At 34.6% G+C, this 22,733-nt stretch overlaps 1 protein-coding gene across 1 annotated transcript; it reads left to right on the forward strand.

Annotated features, from left to right (window-relative positions):
• Positions 1 to 2,738: 2,738 nt before the first annotated feature.
• LOC131849440 (uncharacterized) lies at positions 2,739 to 8,061 on the forward strand. Its single transcript, XM_059199522.1, has 2 exons — positions 2,739 to 4,839; positions 4,982 to 8,061. Exons 1-2 carry the CDS (start codon positions 2,739 to 2,741, stop codon positions 8,059 to 8,061), a joined length of 5,181 nt encoding a protein of 1,726 aa, XP_059055505.1.
• Positions 8,062 to 22,733: the final 14,672 nt, after the last annotated feature.

The raw sequence follows: 22,733 nt of genomic DNA on the forward strand, positions 1-22,733 counted from the left end.
AAATCAATAGGCTCCGCGTTACTTTAATCCAAGAGTAATACAACTACACATAGGTAAAATATTACCAGTAAAACTACTACGAGGTACTACAATGTATACATATATATCTCGGTTAAAATTACTAGTAAAACAACACAAAATTTTGTGTTGTGGTACTACAATCTATACAAAAATCTTTTTTTTTTAAATACCAGTAAAACAACGCAGTATTTTGCGTTGTGGTACTACAATTTATACATATATATCTTAGTTTAAATTACTAGTAAAACAACACAAAATTTTATGTTGTGGTACTACAATCTATACAAAAATCTTTTGATTTAAAATACCAGTAAAAGAACGCAGTATTTTGCGTCGTGGTACTACCATTTATACATATATATCTCGGTTAAAATTACTAGTAAATCAACACAAAATTTTGTGTTGTGGTACTGCAATCTATACAAACATCTTTTGATTTAAATTACCAGTAAAACAACGTACTACTTTGCGTTCTGGTACTATAATTTATACATATATCTTCTGGTTTAACAATATACCATATTTTCCACATTTCCTACGCCACGTTTCTGCCTGTACGAGTACGTATTTTGTCATGATTATGTGCCTGCGTAATTTAATGTCTCTTCATACAGAAGCCAAACGGAAACATATTTCAAATACCATCTTGTGATCTCTTGAAACGAAAACAGATCTTTGTGAAGGTCGCTTCATATTGTTATTTTTTTTTAATTATCGAAATTATTCGGTCTCTTACACTAAGTAAATGTAAATATGTTTAGTTAACTGTTTCCTGTATGTTCTTTTTAGTACATCCTTTCTCTGTTTTTTTATTATTAACTAGTTGTTCCCGTGACTTCGTCCGCATGGAATTTATCTTTATTTTTCTAAAATAAAAGTAGTCTAAGTTACACCTTATTACATCAGCTGCCTGCCAAAAAAATCCCGTCAAAATCAGTCCAGCCATTTCAGAGATTATCCGGAACAAACAGACAGATAGATAGACAAAAATTGTAAAAAATGTTATTTTGGTGTATGTACCGTATTTATATTCATATGCATATAGTGAAAAACGGTTATTTCAATATTACAAACAGACACTCCAATTTTATTTGTATGTATAGATAATAATAATGTAAATAAATATAGTATATGCTAAAAAATAAACCAGCAAAATCTCTGAAAATGAAGCAAAATAATAATAATAGTATCTGAGGACAATTCACACTGCGCCATCTAGTCCCAACAAAGCCGAGCTTGTTATGTGTACTAGACAACTGATACAAAAACATAGATATTTTAAATAACCAGACCGATGTATACAATCATACTCTTGTGTAAGCGTACATTGATAAAGTAGCAATAGTTTCTCTTGTTAGTAACATAGATGGCGCTACCTTAGCGCCCCACGTACCGTACTTTGTAGATAATAGTTATTTTTGGAAGTACAATTTGTAAGCGTACATTGGTAAAGTAGCAATAGTTTCTCTTGTTAGTAACATAGATGGCGCTACCTTAGCGCCCCACGTACCGTACTTTGTAGATAATAGTTATTTTTAAAACTACAATTGGATTATTGGGGCATAAAACGAGTAGCGGTTGTTGTGTGAAGACATTGTCGGATAACATCACAGAAAGGATCATCACTAACCAAGGAAGCAGGTCAGTTTTACTTAATTTATTATGTTAAATAGGCTTAATTGCTTAGTTTATGTAACATTGTAGTGGTATCCATTATGTACTGAGATTGTATACGTGTATGGAGAATAAACTTTATACGGGAAGTATGATTTTGGGTTTCAATTATATCAACTCCTTTCAACTCAGAAGTGGGATAGGCAGGCAGACTACCTATGGCCGAGTTAACCTTAGCAGTACGATTGCCTGTCTATCCTTGCCCACCGTAGTGAAAGTTTTTGAGCGAAATTGTACGTGTTTAAAATTTCTTTTTTTTTCTGTATGCGTATACCACTACAATGTCTCATAGAAATTATTGGTGATATAAGTGTAATGAAGTATTTATGCAGTTACTTAAAAAAAAAAAAATAATAATACATATAATTAATATGAAGATAATCTTCCAATATAATTTAAAATCTACCCACTCGAGTTTATTATCGATTATTGATTAAATAATTGAGTTGCTACTGATTGAGATTAATTGTTATTTGGATGAAAATGGTGGTGTAAAATCGTGAGTATTATGATATGGTAATTACTAAGACCTCATATACACAATAAGTAGCATGATTAGAATCCAATTAGGTGCTGGTAATACTTAAACATCTCCAAACAGAGGTACTAATAAAAGTATGCTGTGCTACCTACAATTGTCGTTTGCCGCATTCTAGTATACTAGATAATTATCCGTATTTTACCGTACCATTATGTAAGAAATAACATTGAGGTTAATATTTAATCGGTATTAAGATGATACAATTATAGGTATATTGTATTGTAGTATATTATAACGTATATTGTTCACATCTAGTAAAGAATCTATGCAATGATTTCTAGATAGAGTGCAGAATTGCCTTCTAGGTATACAAATATACAAGTTGTAATTGATATGAAATCTGTTTAAGTTCGTTTTTAGATAGTAACTAATATGCTCCAATACTATGCCAACTACACGCGGGAAACTTATATTTAACATTGTCTAAGGTATTAACTCAAGTTGGGTTACCAGTAAAATAAACATATACTACTCTTGTTTACGTATTACATGTTTCAGTATCATGGACGCCAGTGACAACGAGAATACAACTGGGATGAACTTGGAAATACATCATCAGGACCGTCACCTGGTGCAGGATATACGGGCTAGAGAGCCTGAAGTAACACTAATGGGTGAGCGATATTCCGTAGACGTACATGGACAAACAAGTGGTGAGTCTCGCCGGGTAATGACTCGTGACACATCGGGTATTCATCGGGAAAGTGAGTCTCGTCGGGTAAAGACTCACTTATTATCGGGTATGCAACGGGAAAGTGAGTCTCGTCGGGTAAAGACTCACTTATCATCGGGTATGCAACGGGAAAGTGAGTCTCGTCGGGTAAAGACTCACTTATCATCGGGTATGCAACGGGAAAGTGAGTCTCGTCGGGTAAAGACTCACTTATCATCGGGTGTGCAACGGGAAAATGAGTCCCGCCGGGTAACGACTCACTTTTCATCGGGAAATCATCGGGAAGGTGAGTCTGATCAGGTAGAGACTCGCCCTTCACCAAGTACTCGTCGGGAAGGCGAGTCCCGCAGGGGTAACACTGGTGAGATGACTGAATGCTACCGTGAAAGTATTCACCGGTTTGAGACTTCTCGTTCATCAAATCGGCGAAGCGTGAGTCATCGTCGGGTGTTACAAACTCCTAATCGTCTAGATCATCGACGGAATGGTGAGTCAGCAGTTAATAGTCGTAGTAATAATGAGCAACAATATAGGCGCTCATGTAGTCAGTCGCAAATAGCAGCAGCAGCTATTAATTATTCGCAGCGTAGTCGATCAAATAGTAGGCAAAGACGCCGTTACAGTTCTAGAAGTAGATCACCGGAAATAGGACTTCACAACGAGAGCCGAAACATCCCCACCCTACATCATAGGCCAATTAGCCACAAGGCAAACAATGGGATGCATAGCCACACAAGTTACTGTGTACGCGAAAATTATGCAAGCAATAGTCTGAAACGGAATCGACATCGCAGTGCAAGTGGTAGCCCCCCGACTCATAAAATTCGGGAAAGTAATACCAATGAGATCTTAGATAAGTTTCTACATATCCTAGATAGCATGAAAGGTTCGAGCTCTAAACTATCCTTAAATAATGTGGTTCCAGAATTCGACCCAATGAAAAAGGATCAAACCATCTTGACTTGGCTCACGAAAGTCGAGGAATGTTCCTCGATCTATGGGTGGAATGAGCGAGAAACGATACATTTTGCATTGCCAAAGCTCGTTGGTGTCGCAAAGTCATGGTATCAGGGTTTGGACACAGTCATGCTATCATGGAACATGTGGAAAAAGAAACTTATAGAATCTTTCCCATGTCGAGAGGACTATGCGGAGTTACTAACGGAGATGCTGGCCAAGCGTGTTCGTTATGGCGAATCGCTTGAACAGTATTATTATGATAAAATGAATTTACTTAACAGAAGTTCCATTAAAGGTCGCAAAGCGGTAGACTGTTTATTACACGGAGTCGAAGATAGGGCAGTGAGAGTGGGTGCACAAGCGGCCCGATTCCAAGAGCCAGAAGATGTGTTAAGGTATTTTAAGACCGTTAAGGTTGCAAACGTGAAGGACAGTGACAAAACAAGACAAGATCGACGCATTACTTCTAATAAATACAGGACAGGACAGACTAAAAGAGTTTTCAAATGTTATAACTGTGATACAGACGGACATAGGAGTTTTGAATGTCCGAAGCCAGCCAATAAATGCTCAAAATGCAATAAAGTTGGGCATTTGGATATTCATTGTAGAGCATTGTTTACTCAGAAAACTAGTAGGAATTACTCGCAGAATACGATAGATAACACAAACAAACATACACAAGACAGACATGGAACATATTTGAGAGATGAGAAGCAAATCGCCTCACTAACTACTTCGGATAAAGTTAATAGAAAATATATAATACAGGTAGAATTAAATGGGCTAAGCATGGAATGTTACGTAGATCTTGGTAGTCAATGTACTCTAATTAGGGAACAAATCTCGAATGAACTAAATCTCGTCGTAACGACTAATGACTTACCTGTAATGCAGGGAGTAGGTGGAGACTGTTTTGTGCCATTAGGCCGCTGTTATGGCGAAATTAAAGTACAGGGAATAAAGGAAAGTATTGAAATTTTCATTGTAAATAATAATATATTAAAGTACCCAATGCTGCTAGGGCATTCTTTTACAGAAAAACCAAATATAGTTATTACAAAGACTCCTGAACAAATAATTTTTGAGAGGATCATGCCTTATTTTATTAGGCATGATCCTCTCAAAAATTATTTTGAGAGTTCAAATGGAAACCAATGTACCACCTCATAGTACGAGAGTGATACCTGTGGTGACCACCCCGGAGTATGCAGGCAAAGTGCTGGTGAATGGCAGTATAAGAGGTCTGAGTGGAGAAGAACATTATCTTTTACCAGGTGAATATTCTTTGGAAGCAGGCATCGGTCGCCTACTCATTCACAATGTGAGTAACAAAAATCTTATAGTTGATCATAACTCAATTTTAACACGAGCAATTCCGGTATCGCATAAATACGATATATATTCTATGACGTTTGCTGAATTCAAGTCAGACGAAAAGGTTTTATGTGGTACGCAGATTACTATAAAGGAGAAACTAGCATTACAAAATCTTCTATCTAAATACAGTGATTGCTTTTCCACGGGACTAAAAGATCTTGGTTTTACGACGGCGGGCGAGATGACAATCGAACTTAATGATTCGGAACCAGTAGTATACAGACCATATAGACTGTCTTGGGGTGAGAGAGACCAAGTAAGGAATATGGTACAAGAGATGATGGATGCTGGTATCGTACGGGAAACGTCATCTCCTTATGCTAGCCCTATAGTGTTGGTACAAAAGAAGACTGGAGAGAAACGTTTATGCATCGATTATCGCGCTCTTAATCGAAGAACGAAGAAGGATCATTATCCACTCCCCCGTATTGAAGATCAACTAGACCAGCTTGCAGGCAGTAAGATGTTTATATCTCTGGATCTAGCATCAGGATACTACCAAATTCCCATCGCTGAAGCCTCTCAGGAGAAAACAGCCTTCGTGACCCCCGATGGTCAATACCAGTTTACAAGAATGCCTTTTGGCCTTGTAAACGCCCCGTCTGTCTTCCAGAGAACAATGAATAAAATACTAGCAGATGCAAAAATTAAATACGCACTAATTTATATGGACGACTTTCTTATTCCCGCAACTTCTTTTGAACAAGGTTTAGATAGGTTGGAAGAAGTTCTCGCATTAATAAAGCGGGGTGGCCTAACCCTCAAATTAAGTAAATGCAGGTTCTTTTTTGACAGGATCGATTTTCTTGGTTTCGAAGTTGGCGCGGATGGCATTAAACCTGGCAGTAAGAAGACTGAAGCTGTGGATAAATTCCCAGCTCCTAGGAACGTGCACGAACTACGGCAGTTTGTGGGTCTGGCTAGTTTTTTTAGAAGATTTGTAAAGGGATTCGCGTTAATTGCGAGACCGCTCACCGATCTCCTCAAGAAGAATTCCGAATGGAAATGGGATGCCCCACAGGAGGAAGCATTTGGTAAATTAAAAGCCAATTTGGTACAAAGACCCGTTCTCACTCTGTATGACCCTAAACGTGAAACTCAAGTACATACTGACGCATGTAAGAACGGCGTTGGAGGCGTGTTGGTTCAAAAAAATGATGAAGGTCTATTCAAACCGGTGGCATACTACAGTCGTAAAACTACAACTGAAGAACAACGACTGCACTCGTTTGAATTGGAAACTCTGGCGGTAGTGGCATCTTTAGCCAGATTTCGAGTATATCTAGTTGGTATTCCGTTCAAAGTCTTGACGGATTGTAACGCCCTACGGACTACCATGACTAAAAGGGATCTTATTCCTCGAATTGCACGTTGGTGGATTCAGCTACAAGAGTTCGACTGTGAAATAGAATATCGTGCCGGATCCGCCATGCAACACGCGGATGCATTAAGCCGCAACCCAGTTGGAGAACCTGAAAATGATATACACATACTAGATGTGTTAAATACCAACATTGATGATTGGATCGCGACAGTCCAATCTAATGACGAAGAAATCTGTCGTATCAAGGACGTACTGGGAAATTCCGAATCAGCAGAAGTGGCCGACATATTAAAGAATTATAAGGTCAAAAATGATAAAGTGTTTCGGATTACAGGTAGTAGTGGCTCAGATTTGCGATGGGTGGTACCAAAAGGAGTTCGTTGGCAGATTTTAAAGATGAATCATGATGATTTAGGTCATTTCGGCTTTGACAAAACTCTTGCACGTATACAAGAGACATTCTGGTTTCCCAAAATGAGGCGCTTTGTTAAAAAGTATGTTCGAGCATGTTTACAATGTGCTCACCATAAAGGGACTACGGGTAGACAGGAAGGCGAGTTACATCCTATACCAAAGATTGAGATTCCCTTTCACACCATCCATGTAGATCATCTTGGGCCTTTTGTGCGGAGCAGCAGAGGTAACTCGTATCTTCTTGTTATAGTAGATGGTTTTACGAAATACGTGAATATTAAACCAGTAAGGAACACTAAAACTAGTACTACTACAAAGGTTATACAGGAACATATGAGTTACTTCGGCACCCCGACGAGGCTTATCAGTGACCGAGGAACCTCATTTACGAGCTCAGCGTTTCAAACCTTTTGTAAGTCCAACGGGGTAAAGCACATCTTAAACGCTGTATCTACACCAAGAGCTAATGGACAAGTGGAGAGATTCAATCGCTCTATTTTAGAAGCCCTGTCCACAAAGTGCTCAGATAAAAATGATAAACACTGGGATGAATATATATACAGTATTCAGCTGGGCTTAAATACGACAGTTCACAAAACAACTGGAAAAAGCCCATCCGAGTTGCTCTTCGGGTTTAAAATTAATAGTGGTTCAGAAAATATACTAAGTGATGTAATTATTGAAACCATCAATAAGAAATCGGCAGAGGACCTTGAAGACATACGATCTGACGCAAGTAAGAACATTGAGAACCAGCAGAGGAAGGAGAAGGAAAAGTTTGATTCTAAAAGGAAAGCTAGCACCGTGTATTCTGTAGGTGACTTGGTGAGCATCAGAAGAGATGTTCCTAGTGATGGCCAGTCCATGAAGTTGGCTATGAAATTCCAAGGGCCATATCGTATAAGGAAAATATTACCCAATGAAAGGTTTGTAGTCGAGGACACCCCTCTAACCAAGAGTAAAGGACACCGCCACTACAACAATGTTGTGGCTGTAGACAGAATAAAACCTTGGTTACATTTTGATAATAATTTTGGGTCCAGTTCCGAATCCGAACCTGAAGTTGTAAACTAAAATGTAATAATTATCATGTAGAAAAGTTAAATTATTATATACAAGTATTTCATAATATCATCATTTAATTTTAAGTTGGCGAATATTATATACAATTATATTTTTACAATATATTATTTCTTAGTTTCCAGATATATACAACATTTATACATGTCTATACATCTGTAGTTAGAATATTATACTTTCTCTGTAAGAATAACGTTTTGATGTAATTGTTTTAATGTATTGTAACTAGAATGATAAATTACTACAACATTAAAGTGTTACAAACATATTAATAACATAATATAGATTATATTATCAACTTAGTAAACTAAGCTAGTTAATTAAGTTGTGTTCACAATTTGTTCACAACAATTCACAAAGTTGTGTAATCATTATATAGTCAGAATAGTATATTTAATATCAAATCAGGTTATGAATGAAGTTTAGTTATTTTCTTTGTCATTAATATGCTGAAGTATATCACGTTAACTTCAGAGTCCTAAACTGAAATAAATTTGAATATGTTTGTGAAAAATAAGGAAACAAATAATTAGTACTGTTATAATAGTTACATAATTAGGTTAATAATATTAAATTAATTTCAACATATTGAATTGTGTTCTTATAATTGTGAAGTCAATATTAATTGTTTTAGTTAGATTTGATGTATGTACAGTTACATCTGTGGGCCCGACGAAGGGACTCGTCTCAGCAGGATGGCCGAGTTGTAAGCGTACATTGATAAAGTAGCAATAGTTTCTCTTGTTAGTAACATAGATGGCGCTACCTTAGCGCCCCACGTACCGTACTTTGTAGATAATAGTTATTTTTGGAAGTACAATTTGTAAGCGTACATTGGTAAAGTAGCAATAGTTTCTCTTGTTAGTAACATAGATGGCGCTACCTTAGCGCCCCACGTACCGTACTTTGTAGATAATAGTTATTTTTAAAACTACAATTGGATTATTGGGGCATAAAATATGGGGTTGTTGTGTGAAGACATTGTCGGATAACATCACAGAAAGGATCATCACTAACCAAGGAAGCAGGTCAGTTTTACTTAATTTATTATGTTAAATAGGCTTAATTGCTTAGTTTATGTAACATTGTAGTGGTATCCATTATGTACTGAGATTGTATACGTGTATGGAGAATAAACTTTATACGGGAAGTATGATTTTGGGTTTCAATTATATCAACTCCTTTCACTTGAATACAAATGTTTACACTGTGCGTAGAATAGAACCCGCGACCATCGGAAGTATGGCGTTGCCCTAAACCATTAGACGACCGAGGCCGTATTTTCTAATGTAAGTAATTGATACTACAATATCATATTTTACCATAACATTTATTTTTCATAGTGCTTTCTTGATATATGATAGCGTAGCGGCTTTTGTATTGATTGCCGCATGCATCCTCATGTAAAGTGCGAATACTGTAACTACCATATAGTAATGTTTGTAGCTGTGACGTGGTCGAGTGGAATGAGTAGTCATGCTCACTAAAATGTCCAGACATGTGGCGGCGTGGTGGGCCGGGTCATTGGGCTCCCTAAAATATGGTCGAGCGCAGTGATGGCTGGCTCATCCGTCATACTCGTGAACGAGTGCTGCTTGTAGGGACTAGTCTGTTCTTATCACTACGACTGAATTAATCTTATTCTGTTTTTATATTTGAGCCTAAATAAATTAGTGCTGGTTGGTAGTTTGTATTCACACGTTTCGACTTGTAAAATGTGAACTTACAAGGATTGTTTAAAAGAGCAACACACAAGTTTCTTGCTTATTCTTCTTGTGATGATACAGCTTTCCGAATAAGCGGTAGATTAAAAAAAATATTGACTATTCAAAAGTGCTTAAATTAAGTTTATTTGAATAAAAGATTTTCTATTCTATTCTATTCTATTCAATAATTTTACAGTATTTAAATACATTTACATGATAGACTGCAAATGTATCTGTAATATCATAAATACACAAATACAATTCAAATTTTATTTAAACCGGCGATTGGACCACGAACGCGAATAACCTCGCTCTAGTCTGACAGATCATCTATTTCTGTCAGTGTTGCCAGCTTACTAGTTTTTCCACTGGAGCTGGTAGTTTTAACTTTCCCTTCTGCGACATTATGTCTTTCTGGTGGATTGTGGATTCTTAGCGGACTCGAAAATCCAACAATATGACCATTACAAATGAAAATTAATTATATTGGATAAAGTAAGTAAGGTCATTTATAAAGTACTATAAAATAGTATTATTGACTTTCAGAAATTATTATCCAACAAAAAATAGGTTTTGTGATAGTTATTATTTTTGTATGTTTGTAAGAAATTACTTTGTTATTACATTATTAGACTAAGTGGTGACTGAATAACTCTAACCCAATTTTCTAATTATTCATCGAAATTTGTAATTGTAAGAGCTGTGCTTTGAGTGATTACATTATTGATCTAAAAATTGGGTATTTTAAAGATCTAACTAGGGGCCTTACTAGAAGTTGTCAGCAACACTGATTTCTATTTATTCAGAAGAAAAATCGTCACGCTACCAGCAAATCCATAGATTTATAGAGCGCCACTTTATACAATCTCTATTTCCTCATAAACTTGCAATACCCAGACTGTCACAAATATATGTATGTCACAAACATAAAAGCATTTCATTGTAATAAATTTACTGCACCATTCTGTTATCTATGTATGAAATTGCATCATGTTGAGCATAGTGCAGTAGTTTACTATCGACTTGTAGAATCACTGAAAATATGTAAGGGGTCATGAGTTCGAATTTAATAATAATATTATTTAGTTACTTATTGTTGATTGTAGCCTGCCTATTATTATTTTAATATTTTTTTAAATATAACATTATATTCCTGAACAATTCACATGACCGCATCTAGTCCAAAGCTAAACAGAGTTTATATTATCGATACTAGACAACTGAATTCAAATTCAAAAATAATTTATTCATGAGGACATTTTAACCGCTTATGAACGTCAAATTTTTACATTATAATTTTCATATTTTCCCTACCGTCCAGTTCGGTATATAGATCCAATTGAGAAGAACTGGCAAGAAACTCAATTGAATAACTTTTTTTTAAAGCCAGTTTAATTACTGGTATAAATACTTAGGTACTTTTAGTATTATTGGGAGCTATTTTGAAGACAATTATAGTCCTATAATTCTTCTTTGGTTTTTTCTTAAATGATAATAGCACAGATAACATAATTACAAATAGTTTATCTCTTAGTTTATCTTGCTCCAGTCACACTTATAGACTTACCTGAGAACTTTTAGCAAGACCGAAAATGTAATAACATAGCCGGTCCAGACGAAGTAGCACTGGAAATATGATTCAGTCTAGAGTTCTAGATGTCCCGTCAACTTCTCTCTTAAAGGAAAAGTTTTCCCAAACGCGTCTTCTTATTATATTTGTTATAATGAATGGACATTTCCAAGAATTACAACTCTCGACATCTACTGTGTATTTAGTTTTAAAAATTTCTGATAACAAGTATTGAAATGTAATTGTTATAACGTACTAGCTGTGGCCGCGGTTTTACCCGCGTGAAATTTATAGTCTATGTGCTATTTTTATGTATAAGCTATATTACTGTATGTTTGGGAAACTACTCTGCTACCAAAATGTTAGGGAATTTATGTACTCTCTGTATATATATAGTGAAAAATGAGTGGAAGCGTCAGTCACGTACCTGTATGGTTCTGCGGATTTCTTGGGCTTCAGGGTCTCGAAAATATCTTCGCTAGCTTTCCACTTTCACAGTAGGTTTCACAGTTCTAATTTATTTTAATTCACAACACAATGCGCGCGCGTCATGGCCGCCGTACAGTCGGTTCACAGTACTAGGTAAGGGAGGGGAAGTAAAAGCGCGGGAACAGAAAACTAACGGACTGTGCTTACGATGGTACAGGGTAGATTTTGAACACTGTAAAATGTTATCAAAATCCAATTTTTGCGTGAAAGAGTAACAAACATCCATCCATATTCACAATCTATATTAGTTGGTTGTAATTGTTAGGTTTAATAATAAAAAATGCATACTATTAAAGAGAAGACATCTTACAGCGTTGCTTACGTGATATCATTGTAGTTCCTTGTTTCTTAATTGTTTATTTATATCTGTCTGTAAAACAAATAAATGACTTACTGTAAAAGCAAATTTCTTCACCGCGTCTGTCTCTATGTTTGTGATAATCTCAAAAACCACTGTACGGATTTTAATGCGGTTTTCAATCTTCAACTGAGTCATTTCTTAAGAGGTTCTTTTATATTACAGTGATAGCAATCAAACTTATTGCCCACATGCACGGGGTTATTGTGGCCTTGAACACCAAGGATAAGTTGAGCAGTATTATAAAACCCCGTCCTGAAATTTCAAGTCTTTCAAATGATTCCTATTGCTGTAATATTGATGTACATTTTACATTTTTTTTAGAACAATGTTTTATTTTGAATAACAAGTGCAATCTTCTTCTTTTTCAACATACATATATGCTGGACATATGCCTCTTATATAATTTCCACCTTCTTCGGTCTGCGCATCTGGTCCAAGTCGACCCTGCCGTCTTCTTGATGTCGTCCAACTATCTGGTAGCTGGACAGCCTACGTTTCTGCTTCCTGTTATTGGTCGCCACATTAGTGATCTATATGTCTTTGTCTCATCTCTACGTCGTACATATGTGGCTGACCCAACGTCACTTATCTGTGCCATTCTATTGATGATGACGGTGACTCCAGCACGTTGCCTGATCTCGGTGTTCCGCAAAGTGTCTCGTAGGAAGGTACCGAGCATAGATTGCTCCACTGCTTGTTAGGTGCAATGAAAAGTAGAAATTACTTTTTATATATCATTTATATGTATCAGTAGGCGTATATAACTGGTTGTTCGCTTAACTTAATGTACTTTACATTATGATTGCTTTCTAAGAAAATTCTTCCCAAAAATATCACGTGATTTAGAAATGAATAACAAAAATGTAACAGAAATTGCCGGCTTTGTGCTTCCATCTATAAATAAATGACATTTCCAAGCAAATGGGTAATTGTGGGCGCGGGAATACATGAAGAATGAAATCAATTCCGCGAACACTTCCTACTGCGATGTCTTTTGTTAATAACGAATTAGGCCTGAAAAAGCCAAAATATGTAAATACAGGGGTCTAGGCTCCGAATATGAATTTGTCCCATTCGGTGTCGAGACCCTTGGTCCGTGGGGTCCTAGCGCTATAAGACTTTTCATAGAAATAACGAAAAGATTAGTCGACATCACAGAAGACCGAAGAGCTGGCATCTACCTTGGACAAAGAATTAGTCTAGCTATTCAAAGAGGGAACGCTGCCAGTATCTTCGGAACGTTGCCTAAAGGGACCCCTTTAAATAATATATTTTAATCATCATATTATATATTTTTTTTAAGCTTTTTAATTTTAGGTTCTTAGTTGTACATTTAGGCCTTACATGACTTACAAAGTAAGTCGCGTACAACCTTATTTTAATATTACCTTCCAGCAATAAGCAATATTTCTGAACCAATACGGTATTTTTTTATGGATGATAATGGAATAGTGTACCTGCTTACGCAGCGTATGCAGGTACGCTATTCCATGGAGAATGATAAGATGAACATGATGTCAGGTCAAACAATCGTGACAAATTCACCAGGAATCTATCACGATGGTATCCAGGGGGAACCGCGTGAAGTTTAACCTGACATGGTACATTGCTAGTAATGGGGTCATGGGGGATTGTTGGAAATGTGGACTACATTACCAACAATCCCCTTTCACCCCACCAATAATGTTGAAACTGGCAAGAAAAGAGCTTACTCCTTCTTAAAAGGACAGCGAACACTTTTTTCAACTTTGTTTGTTGTATGATATTTAATAAATATAATAACAATATTACTAATAGTACACTCCGTATTGTGTTATTTTTAATGCAATAAATTTGATTAGTTTAAATTTTTATATGGCCAATAAGATATCAGTCCAGTTAATGGAAAGCGATAATAAGTAATTAAAAAACTAAAGAAATGGCTTCTATTGCATTAAAAACAAAACAACACAGAGTGTATCATTAGTAATATTATTAATATATTTATTACTGTAGTTATTACAATTTTAACTGTACAATATGACAATATGGTGTGTTATTTACGTAAGTCTCAATAATACAAAAGACATAACATTCCAAACAAACAACAAAGAACTATTGTTGAAATAATTAAACGAGTTTCAGCACGAATAATTGTATGGTAAATAAAGGTTTACCTCTCTCAACGTTCCGACTAGATTGCACTATCCGTAGTCACAAGCTGTCTAGAGATTAATTTATTTACCGTAATTCTAGTTAAAACCCGTTTAACTACAATAATAAAACAAAAAATGATATTTATTTACCATCCTTTGTTTACCATTGTTACCTTCATTTACCACGAAATAAATCGTATTAAACTAGTTTAACTATATTAATAAAAATATGTTCTTCATAATGCAAAACAACAATACGTTTGACCTTCACAAAATATTATTCACATTAAGTACATAGAGCTGGTGCTGACACGGAGAATATAAAAACGGTCACCATCACAAATACGAGTGGAATAGGTAACCTTATTTCAATATCCGCTGACCCACGAGCCTACCTCGATTCTAACCGTACACCACTTTATTTCCCTTTCTCAAAACCCTTCCGTTTTAGTGCAAGTCATAAGAGTTTCACCATAAATATTTTTTTGGAAAATTTTAAAAGTAGTCATTGACACTAAAAACTACTATTGTTTTGTACTTCATTTCCAGCAATATATCATGTCAGATTATATTTCGGGCGGTATCTCATAATATTATTAAAAATAATAATGATAATACTGTATCACGCGGCGCCATCTAGTTCCTAACTGAATAGAACCTGTATAATAGGTATTAGATAGCTGATATAAATATTTAGATACATTTTTTACATAGATACTAATGTACATAGAAAATACCCAGAGCGACACAAACAGTCATAATCATAAAAAAATAGATTGTACCGTGCGGGGAATCGAACCGCAACAATCGGAAGTAAAACGATGTGTCGGAATAATAACTAGACCCTCGAGGCTGTTAAATTAGGCGAGGGGATCATTTTCTCATCTTTCTTCAACCTATGTATATTACTTTTAAAATAAAATTCTATCCTAAATCCTATAGCCTTTTTTACAGTAATGTATGTAGGTATGATTTCCACGGTGCTATTCATATCAATAAACATTGCATAATACTTTTAATCGAGTGATTTATCAGTTTATTTGGCCCTATAAGAATATACCATCCTGCGCATTTATAAACAGATATAATTTCGCGTTCCGTTGCTAGTGAAACTTTATGTTACGATTTTCCAAATTAAAATAATAAGAATAAACGCATTTCATCGACTAGCAACCACTACTAACATCTGGCGACACTAAAAAGCTCTTAAGCTAAGTAGTCTGTGGTAATAATAATGTGATCTGATGGTTTGAAAAAGTAATATTATTTCCAAGAATATGGGTATTTACCATTTAAATTCATGGAATCTAAACTTTTAACAAGTAATTATTATTATTCGTTCAAACTCCTGTATTTCGTGGATTGTAAGGGTTTAATACGCAGTGTTAATAAATATAAATATGAAATGCAAAAGTAAAACATGTATATAATTAGTAAAAGTAAAAGTTTCTAAAAATATCCGCAGAGAAAATTTACGAATAATAGAAGACGCCGAATATAATATAAAATTCTAGTTGCAATGTCTTATTTATTTATATGAAATTTAATAACCAAAGTCTGTTTAAAGTGTTTCGTTCATTCATTCATTCATTCAAATGAATGAATGCAACTCTTTATTGTTTCTCTCACAGAAAATACAATTACATACATAATTATGTATAAAATGGTAAAAAAAAACAACAATATACAAGACAAAGAGGTAGGTCTGGTAGAGGTGTAATAAATATAATCTAATATCCGCTTCATCCTTTGAATTGCAACCCATTATAAGTGTGAAATAAGAATTTATTATTGGATTCGTGAAGTTCTTAGCGCCGTGACCTCGTTTTATTGGTTTACTGGCCAACAAAGTGGTCAGAGGTGCACGTGCGACGGCAAGTAAGTACACTGTTATTTTTTAGTACCAGCCCTTAACGTACTTTATATTTTCTTCGTAACGAGTAATGATGGTCAGTTTATATCAGTAGCTTAAAGAGGATAATGCAAAGTAAATATGGACACTTTCAGTAGAAAAATGCATCATATTTTTATTGTTATATATTTATTTTAAGCTTAGCACACCAATGGTCGCGAGTTCGATTCGTCGCACGGTACAAACATTTGTATTCATGAGTATAAGTGTTCATATGGATCTGGGTGTTTCCTAACTATATTATGTATGTATTTACAAAAACAAAAGTATATGTATATATATATATATATGACCTGTAACACAAACGCTAAACTTGGGACTAGATGGCGCTGTGTGAATTGTCCAAAAAAATATATTTATATATTTCATAATGGATTACTCCTTTATGAAATATGTATAAGCACACGTGGGCAGTATTTGTAAACTTGTTACGTAAACGGAGGAACGTCAAGTCGATTTAGAAAAGACATTTTTTCTAAATCAGCTCAATTCTAGGTTCTCCCAAGTTTTGATTGTCAAGTTTAGCCTGATGAGGGTCGGAATGATAAAATTTACTCTGTTGTCATTTCCAGAGTAGTTCGGTACAAGATGGCGGCCAATGAACAGTGACTCGGACAAAACAGGCATTATACGAGTAGCCCACGAACGGATCGGACTAGTTCCTAATAACTCAAATTAAATCTCCATTCACATTTAATTATGTTATCGCTTCCGAGTTTTCGAGAGTAATGGGATACAAGATGGCGGCCTATGAACAGTGATTAAGACTAAACAGGCATTGTACGAGCAGCCCGCGAACGGAACGGACGAGTTGTGAGCAGGTTTATAACAATTAATTACTATTGTAACTGGCTGATAAGAAATGTGTTTTTATATCTAAATTTGTATTTTGAAATTCATAGTTCTTTTTAGATTTTTGTTTTGATACTTCAATTCCTTTTTTCTATTTCTAATTGTCAGTAGTCTATATTAATATATTTTCTCCGTTTACCTAGTCTTTTTTCTTATTACTACAACAATTACGTCATAGCATTCATTTATTTATGTAATTCGAATGAAGCAACTGACAGCACCTATTGATAAGTGATGGAAGATATATGAACAACACAACGGCCATCACGTTATCATGTGACACCCATGATACCGTTGTCATTGCGGAGGACTAAGATGATATGCCTCTTATCTTGTGTCTTTTAACGCGATTATATCAAATAAGAGAATATTGAATTATTCTGCCCCCTATTCTATTTGTATAAGTTTCATTAATCTGTATAAAAAGTAACCTATAATTTTACCATTTTAAATGTATCATTCTCATTATATGATGATTTATTAATAAAAACGTAAAAACCAAATAATAACAATACATTATATCTCTTTAAAAACAATAATTGAAATTCAACGCGGAAGATTGAGACAGTGTACCCAAAGACTAAGCAGCGTTTCCTCTCTGAATAGCCATGGTATCTCTTTCTTTCAGCATTTATATTAATTCGAATTAATCAAAGATATATACAACTTAATTACAAACCACTCAGTTGTACATAACCTTATTGTTATACAACAACATTACCAATATCATATCTCGTTTACAAACAATTTACATACAAACGATCATAACAATTTCAACTACATCAAAAACTTATGAATCTGACACACAATTAAACAGCAGAGCGAGAGCTTGAAAGGAATTCAGTTCATTAGTTGAAATTGTGTCGTTGTTCGAATGTACGTGTTACATGTATGTAGGTACGAGTAGATATGTCAGAGGCAGCCGATCCCGCTAAAGAGACGAAATCAATAAAGCTCAGAGTGCGCCCACATCGCTCGCTCGCGCCTATCGCGCCAGGGCTGACAACTTACATTTTTTTCTCTTCAATATACATTATTCAATCCTTATTCCTTACGTATTTCTTATTCCTTATCCTTACTAATATTATAAATGCGAAAGTAACTCTGTCTGTCTCACTGTCACGGCAAAACTACTGAACAGATTTATATGAAATGTAGTTTACAGATAGTCCAGACTCTAGACCCTGAGGAAGGACATAGGCTATTTTTTAAAGTGAAAGGAGAGATGAAGGGTTATATGCAAGTATCTTAATTTTTAAATCTGGAAGCTTGAAACTTATTTTTTAGGCTGTTGACTAAATAAATATGACACTAAAAGTTTGTATAACCTTTTACCTTTAAGGGGGTAAAATTAAATAGGGAATGTAATGAAAATTCATTATTCGTCATCTATTTCACGCGGAGGAAGTCGCGGGCATAGCTAGTATTTATATATATATTTATGTTTATTACTTGCGCCATTTCCCCTATCTTATTTTAACTTTCTCTATCCACCCAAAGGTAACAATAGTCGGAACTTGATCATCGATAGAGAAAGGCCTGCCAGTAACTGTAATCAAGTTTCCTCACTGAATATTAGTTTTCTCACAGATGTTAAAGGTAGCAGAATTAAACAAACTAATATAAATCCATTAATGGACTAACCGACTGACCGGAATATATTTTCTAATTTAAAAAAAAAGTTATCTAACCTAAAATCTAAGAACAAGAATCTCGTAGCCTTATGAGGATTCTATTATGTTCGACAACCCTGCTTGGCGGTGATGTCGCGTCGCTTAATTTAATCACGATCTCTTAGGATAGTAACTACCTAGCTGGTTGTATAAACGTTTTATTCAACAACTCGTTGTATGCGATGGGTTTTCTCGTGATATCCTGTTAATATATCTTGTAGGGTGAAGGGGATTGTTATTAATGTGGATCTATAAGCCCATCGCTATGTAACGTCGACCGCCACCCAGTTTCCTCTGGAAATCTGTGGGAACCTGACTACATGCTCATTTTAACAACCTCCACTGATGTCCTCCTGTTAGCGAAAACGAGTGCATCATTCCATTCTCATCATAAAAAAATATCTTATAAATCTATTAACGGTTCGCTCCGGCATCGCATGGTGTTTAAAAAAAAATACTATCGATTATTGTATTAATAAACCAGTCGCGCAATTGCGTCTGCGTCGCATTTCCCCCGCTTTTGCTACATTTTTATTCTAGTTCCGCTCCTATAAGTCGTAACATGATGTTATATAGCCTTCCTTTCTAAATGGGCTATCCAAAATTAAATGAATTTTGAAAATTGGTGCAGTAGATCAGTATATATTATACAATTTTACAAACTTTACTGCTTTATGATATTAAAACGTACTAACGTTATAATTAGAGTCATTTAAAAAATAATCATTTTACATTGGTACCAGTAAGAATCAAATTCGAGACTTATTCTAGACAGTAGCTGGTATGGCAGGAGAGTTTATCCCACGACACAATTCATAAATGTTAGATCTCTTCTAACTTTTATAAAAGCCAAATTAAATTGGAGTAAGTATAGCATTTTCCTCGGAGACATATTTCATGAAACTTTGACAATTATAAAAGTTTCAAATATATTTTTTGTCTGTTATCGGAGCAAACAGACGGTCTTTATCATTATTATTGTACAAAAACGTAGTCAAGTCAAAGGTTTTTAAAGGGGAAAGGTTCTATTTTTATATTAGTTTACCGCCGCTACTCGGCCTCGGTGGTCTAACAGTTTAGCACCCCGTCTTACTACCGATGGTTGCGGTTCGATTCCTCGCACGATGCAAACATTTGTATTCATAAGTATTATTGTAGATATCAGTCTTGGTGTTTTCTGTATTTACATAAAAAAATGAGTATTTATATCAATTCTGTAATACCAGTACAACACAAGCTCTACTTTGAGACTAGACAGCGTTATGTAAATTGTCCTGAGTATTATTATGTTAATAATATTATAAATGCGAAAGTTTGTAAGTATGGATGTTTGTTACTCTTTCACGCAAAAAGTACTGAATGGATTTGATGAAACTTTACAATAATATAGCTCATACATCAGAATAACAGATAGGCTATAATATAATAAGATATTATGTAAATTGGACTAAATGTAAATATATCAAGGAAGTGTAATGCAGACGAAGTTGCGCGGACAGCTAGTATTTTATATAATGCAAAAGATGGAAATGAAGGAATAGTCGAATCAATCCACGTTGGCACTGTATTTCTATATTTTGTTTCTTTTTTCTAATTTAGTTTGCTCTGGGTTGTTGTACATTTCCCCGGAGGATTGCACTATTGATTGTCAATTATTATTATGGTACAGAATTATTCATTTTGGCTAAGCAGAAAATACAGAGTCCTTCACTAGGTACTCAAATTACGACATAGTACTTCTTCAGACTTCTTTATCTTGTTTTTAAGGGCGATGTCTTTATCTTCTTGGCATGGAGAATGGACATTTTCCCTAATTTTCCCTAACACTCTCTTGTCTATAAGTAATCTATATTGTGTATCGAAGCATGGAGAATGGACGTTTTCCCTAGTTTTCCCTAACACTCTCTTGTCTATAAGTAATCTGTATTGTGTATCGAAGCATGGAGAATGGATTTTTTCCCTAATTTTCCAACAATTGTCCATAAGTAATGTGTATTGTGTATAGAATACATAGAATGTTCTAAAGTGTTTTTCAGTTATTGAAAAGGTTAGTTCTGTAAAATCTTAAAAATGGTCAACTGTTTATTTAGTTTGTAATATTTAGTATAATCTTTAAAAATACACAACTACTATTTTTACTTAAGAACATTATTAGTCTCTTAAAACAATTTTATGTTCATCTTTTTACTCATTCCTTGTAGGAATTATAGGAAATCTAGTTCTAATAGATGGTTATACCACCCAATGACTGTAACTCCTTAATATTAAGGAGACACGAATATACTTAAAAAAAAAATATTTAAAAAAAAAACAATAGCACACGCAGAATAAAAACCAAAGAACAATAACTTAGAAAGTTTATTACGAAAGACCGCCTTATTGCTATAAATAATCTCTTGGAAACATTCTTTCGAAAAGTATTACAAATATATTAATAGAGTTGTAGTGGTCCAATTCTTGTATTTCTTAAATGTTAATGAGTGGTTATAATTTCGCTTGCGGAATCCTAAAATGTTTTTAATCTTGAAAAAAGATCTTACTCTACAGTTGGACGAGGAATGCACAAAACGATTGTAATAATAATATATTACTGGTGCAAAACGTTGAGATAAAATGAGAAAATTGTATCGTTCATCACTGATACGCGTTGGATCTTTTCTCTTTCGCTTCATTTAAAGTAGCTGTACTGCTACATTTATGCTTCATTCATTTACATACATATAATGTCAATAAATGAGTATATTCTATTCTTAAATTTTAATTTATGAGTATAATTCATATATTTTTTTATGTTAGAAACATTCAATTGTTGGGATAAACAAAATGCAAGAAAAAATAAAGCAGTAAATATGGCAAATAAGATGTGGGAGCACTGCGATGTATGGAGTAGTATGGACGCTAGAATGTAGTTAGAAAAAAGTACTGATTAATATTAAAATAAATATATAACAATATATAGTTTAGAATTAGGAAGAAAGAAAAATGAGTACAACATGAGTTCCGAGCAGTTTACCCATCGTGGCGAATTTACCAGAAATTTACCACGATGGTTTCCGGGGGGACCGCGTGGAATTGACAGTTCACACAGTTGACCCGATGGACCCATAGTATATTGCTAGCAATTATTAGTCCACATTAATAACAATCCCCTTTCCCTCCCTCTTATGTATAGTATTTACAAAAAAAAGTCAAAGTATTGGTATCAGTTGTTTAGTACCCATAACACAAGCTCTGCTTGGCTTGGGACTAGATGGCGCTGTGTGAATTATTGAGGGTTATTATTATTACATTATTTCCATGTTAATTAAAATCTTTATCTAACACAGCGTTGTTTGTATACGTATAGAATAAAATCAGTCATGTGTGAAGGACTTGGAAATGTTATGAATATAATTATTCTTGAGAATATTAGTTGCTAAACTCAATTTTACGCAGGCGTAGGTAAAATGAAGAATACCTTTGATCCCGCTTTGAATAATATAAGTGACCTAAATAAATTTTAAGTACAACTTTACATTCCAACGTCACCATCATATGTACACATTATGATAAGTTTATGTGAATTAAGGACAATAAGCAACAATACATAATAATCTTATACGTTTGAAAGTATAGACATACTATATATATATATATATATATATATAAATAACACATACAGACGTCTTTGTTATTTTTTTAATTACTAAACGACTGAATGATAATAACTTTGGATAATTCACACAGCCATCTAAGTGGAGCTTGTGTTATGGATACTAAACAATTGTTAGAATACCTACAGCTATTTTTATATCATGTATTTATTAATAATAATAATAATAATCATTTATTCAGCATAAAAAAGAGTACAGAGCTAATAAGAAAACTTAAAAAAAATTATTTCGCTATGCTGAAAAGGCTTCCACTCAGCTGGTGCCGCAGCGTGTAACTACAGATTAATGATATTATGATACAGATTATGATACTAA

Source organism: Achroia grisella, unplaced genomic scaffold (genome assembly GCF_030625045.1).
Source record: "Achroia grisella isolate CSIRO2021 unplaced genomic scaffold, CSIRO_AGI_Agris_v1 utg1110, whole genome shotgun sequence".
Classification (NCBI taxonomy): Eukaryota; Metazoa; Arthropoda; class Insecta; order Lepidoptera; family Pyralidae; genus Achroia; species Achroia grisella.

Coding starts and splice junctions, on each gene's coding strand:
- LOC131849440 (XM_059199522.1), top strand. CDS start 2,739: ATGGACGCCAGTGACAACGAGAATACAACTGGGATGAACTTGGAAATA. Junction 4,840..4,981: donor AGTACAGGGAATAAAGGAAA/GTATTGAAATTT, acceptor TTATTTTATTAG/GCATGATCCTCTCAAAAATT.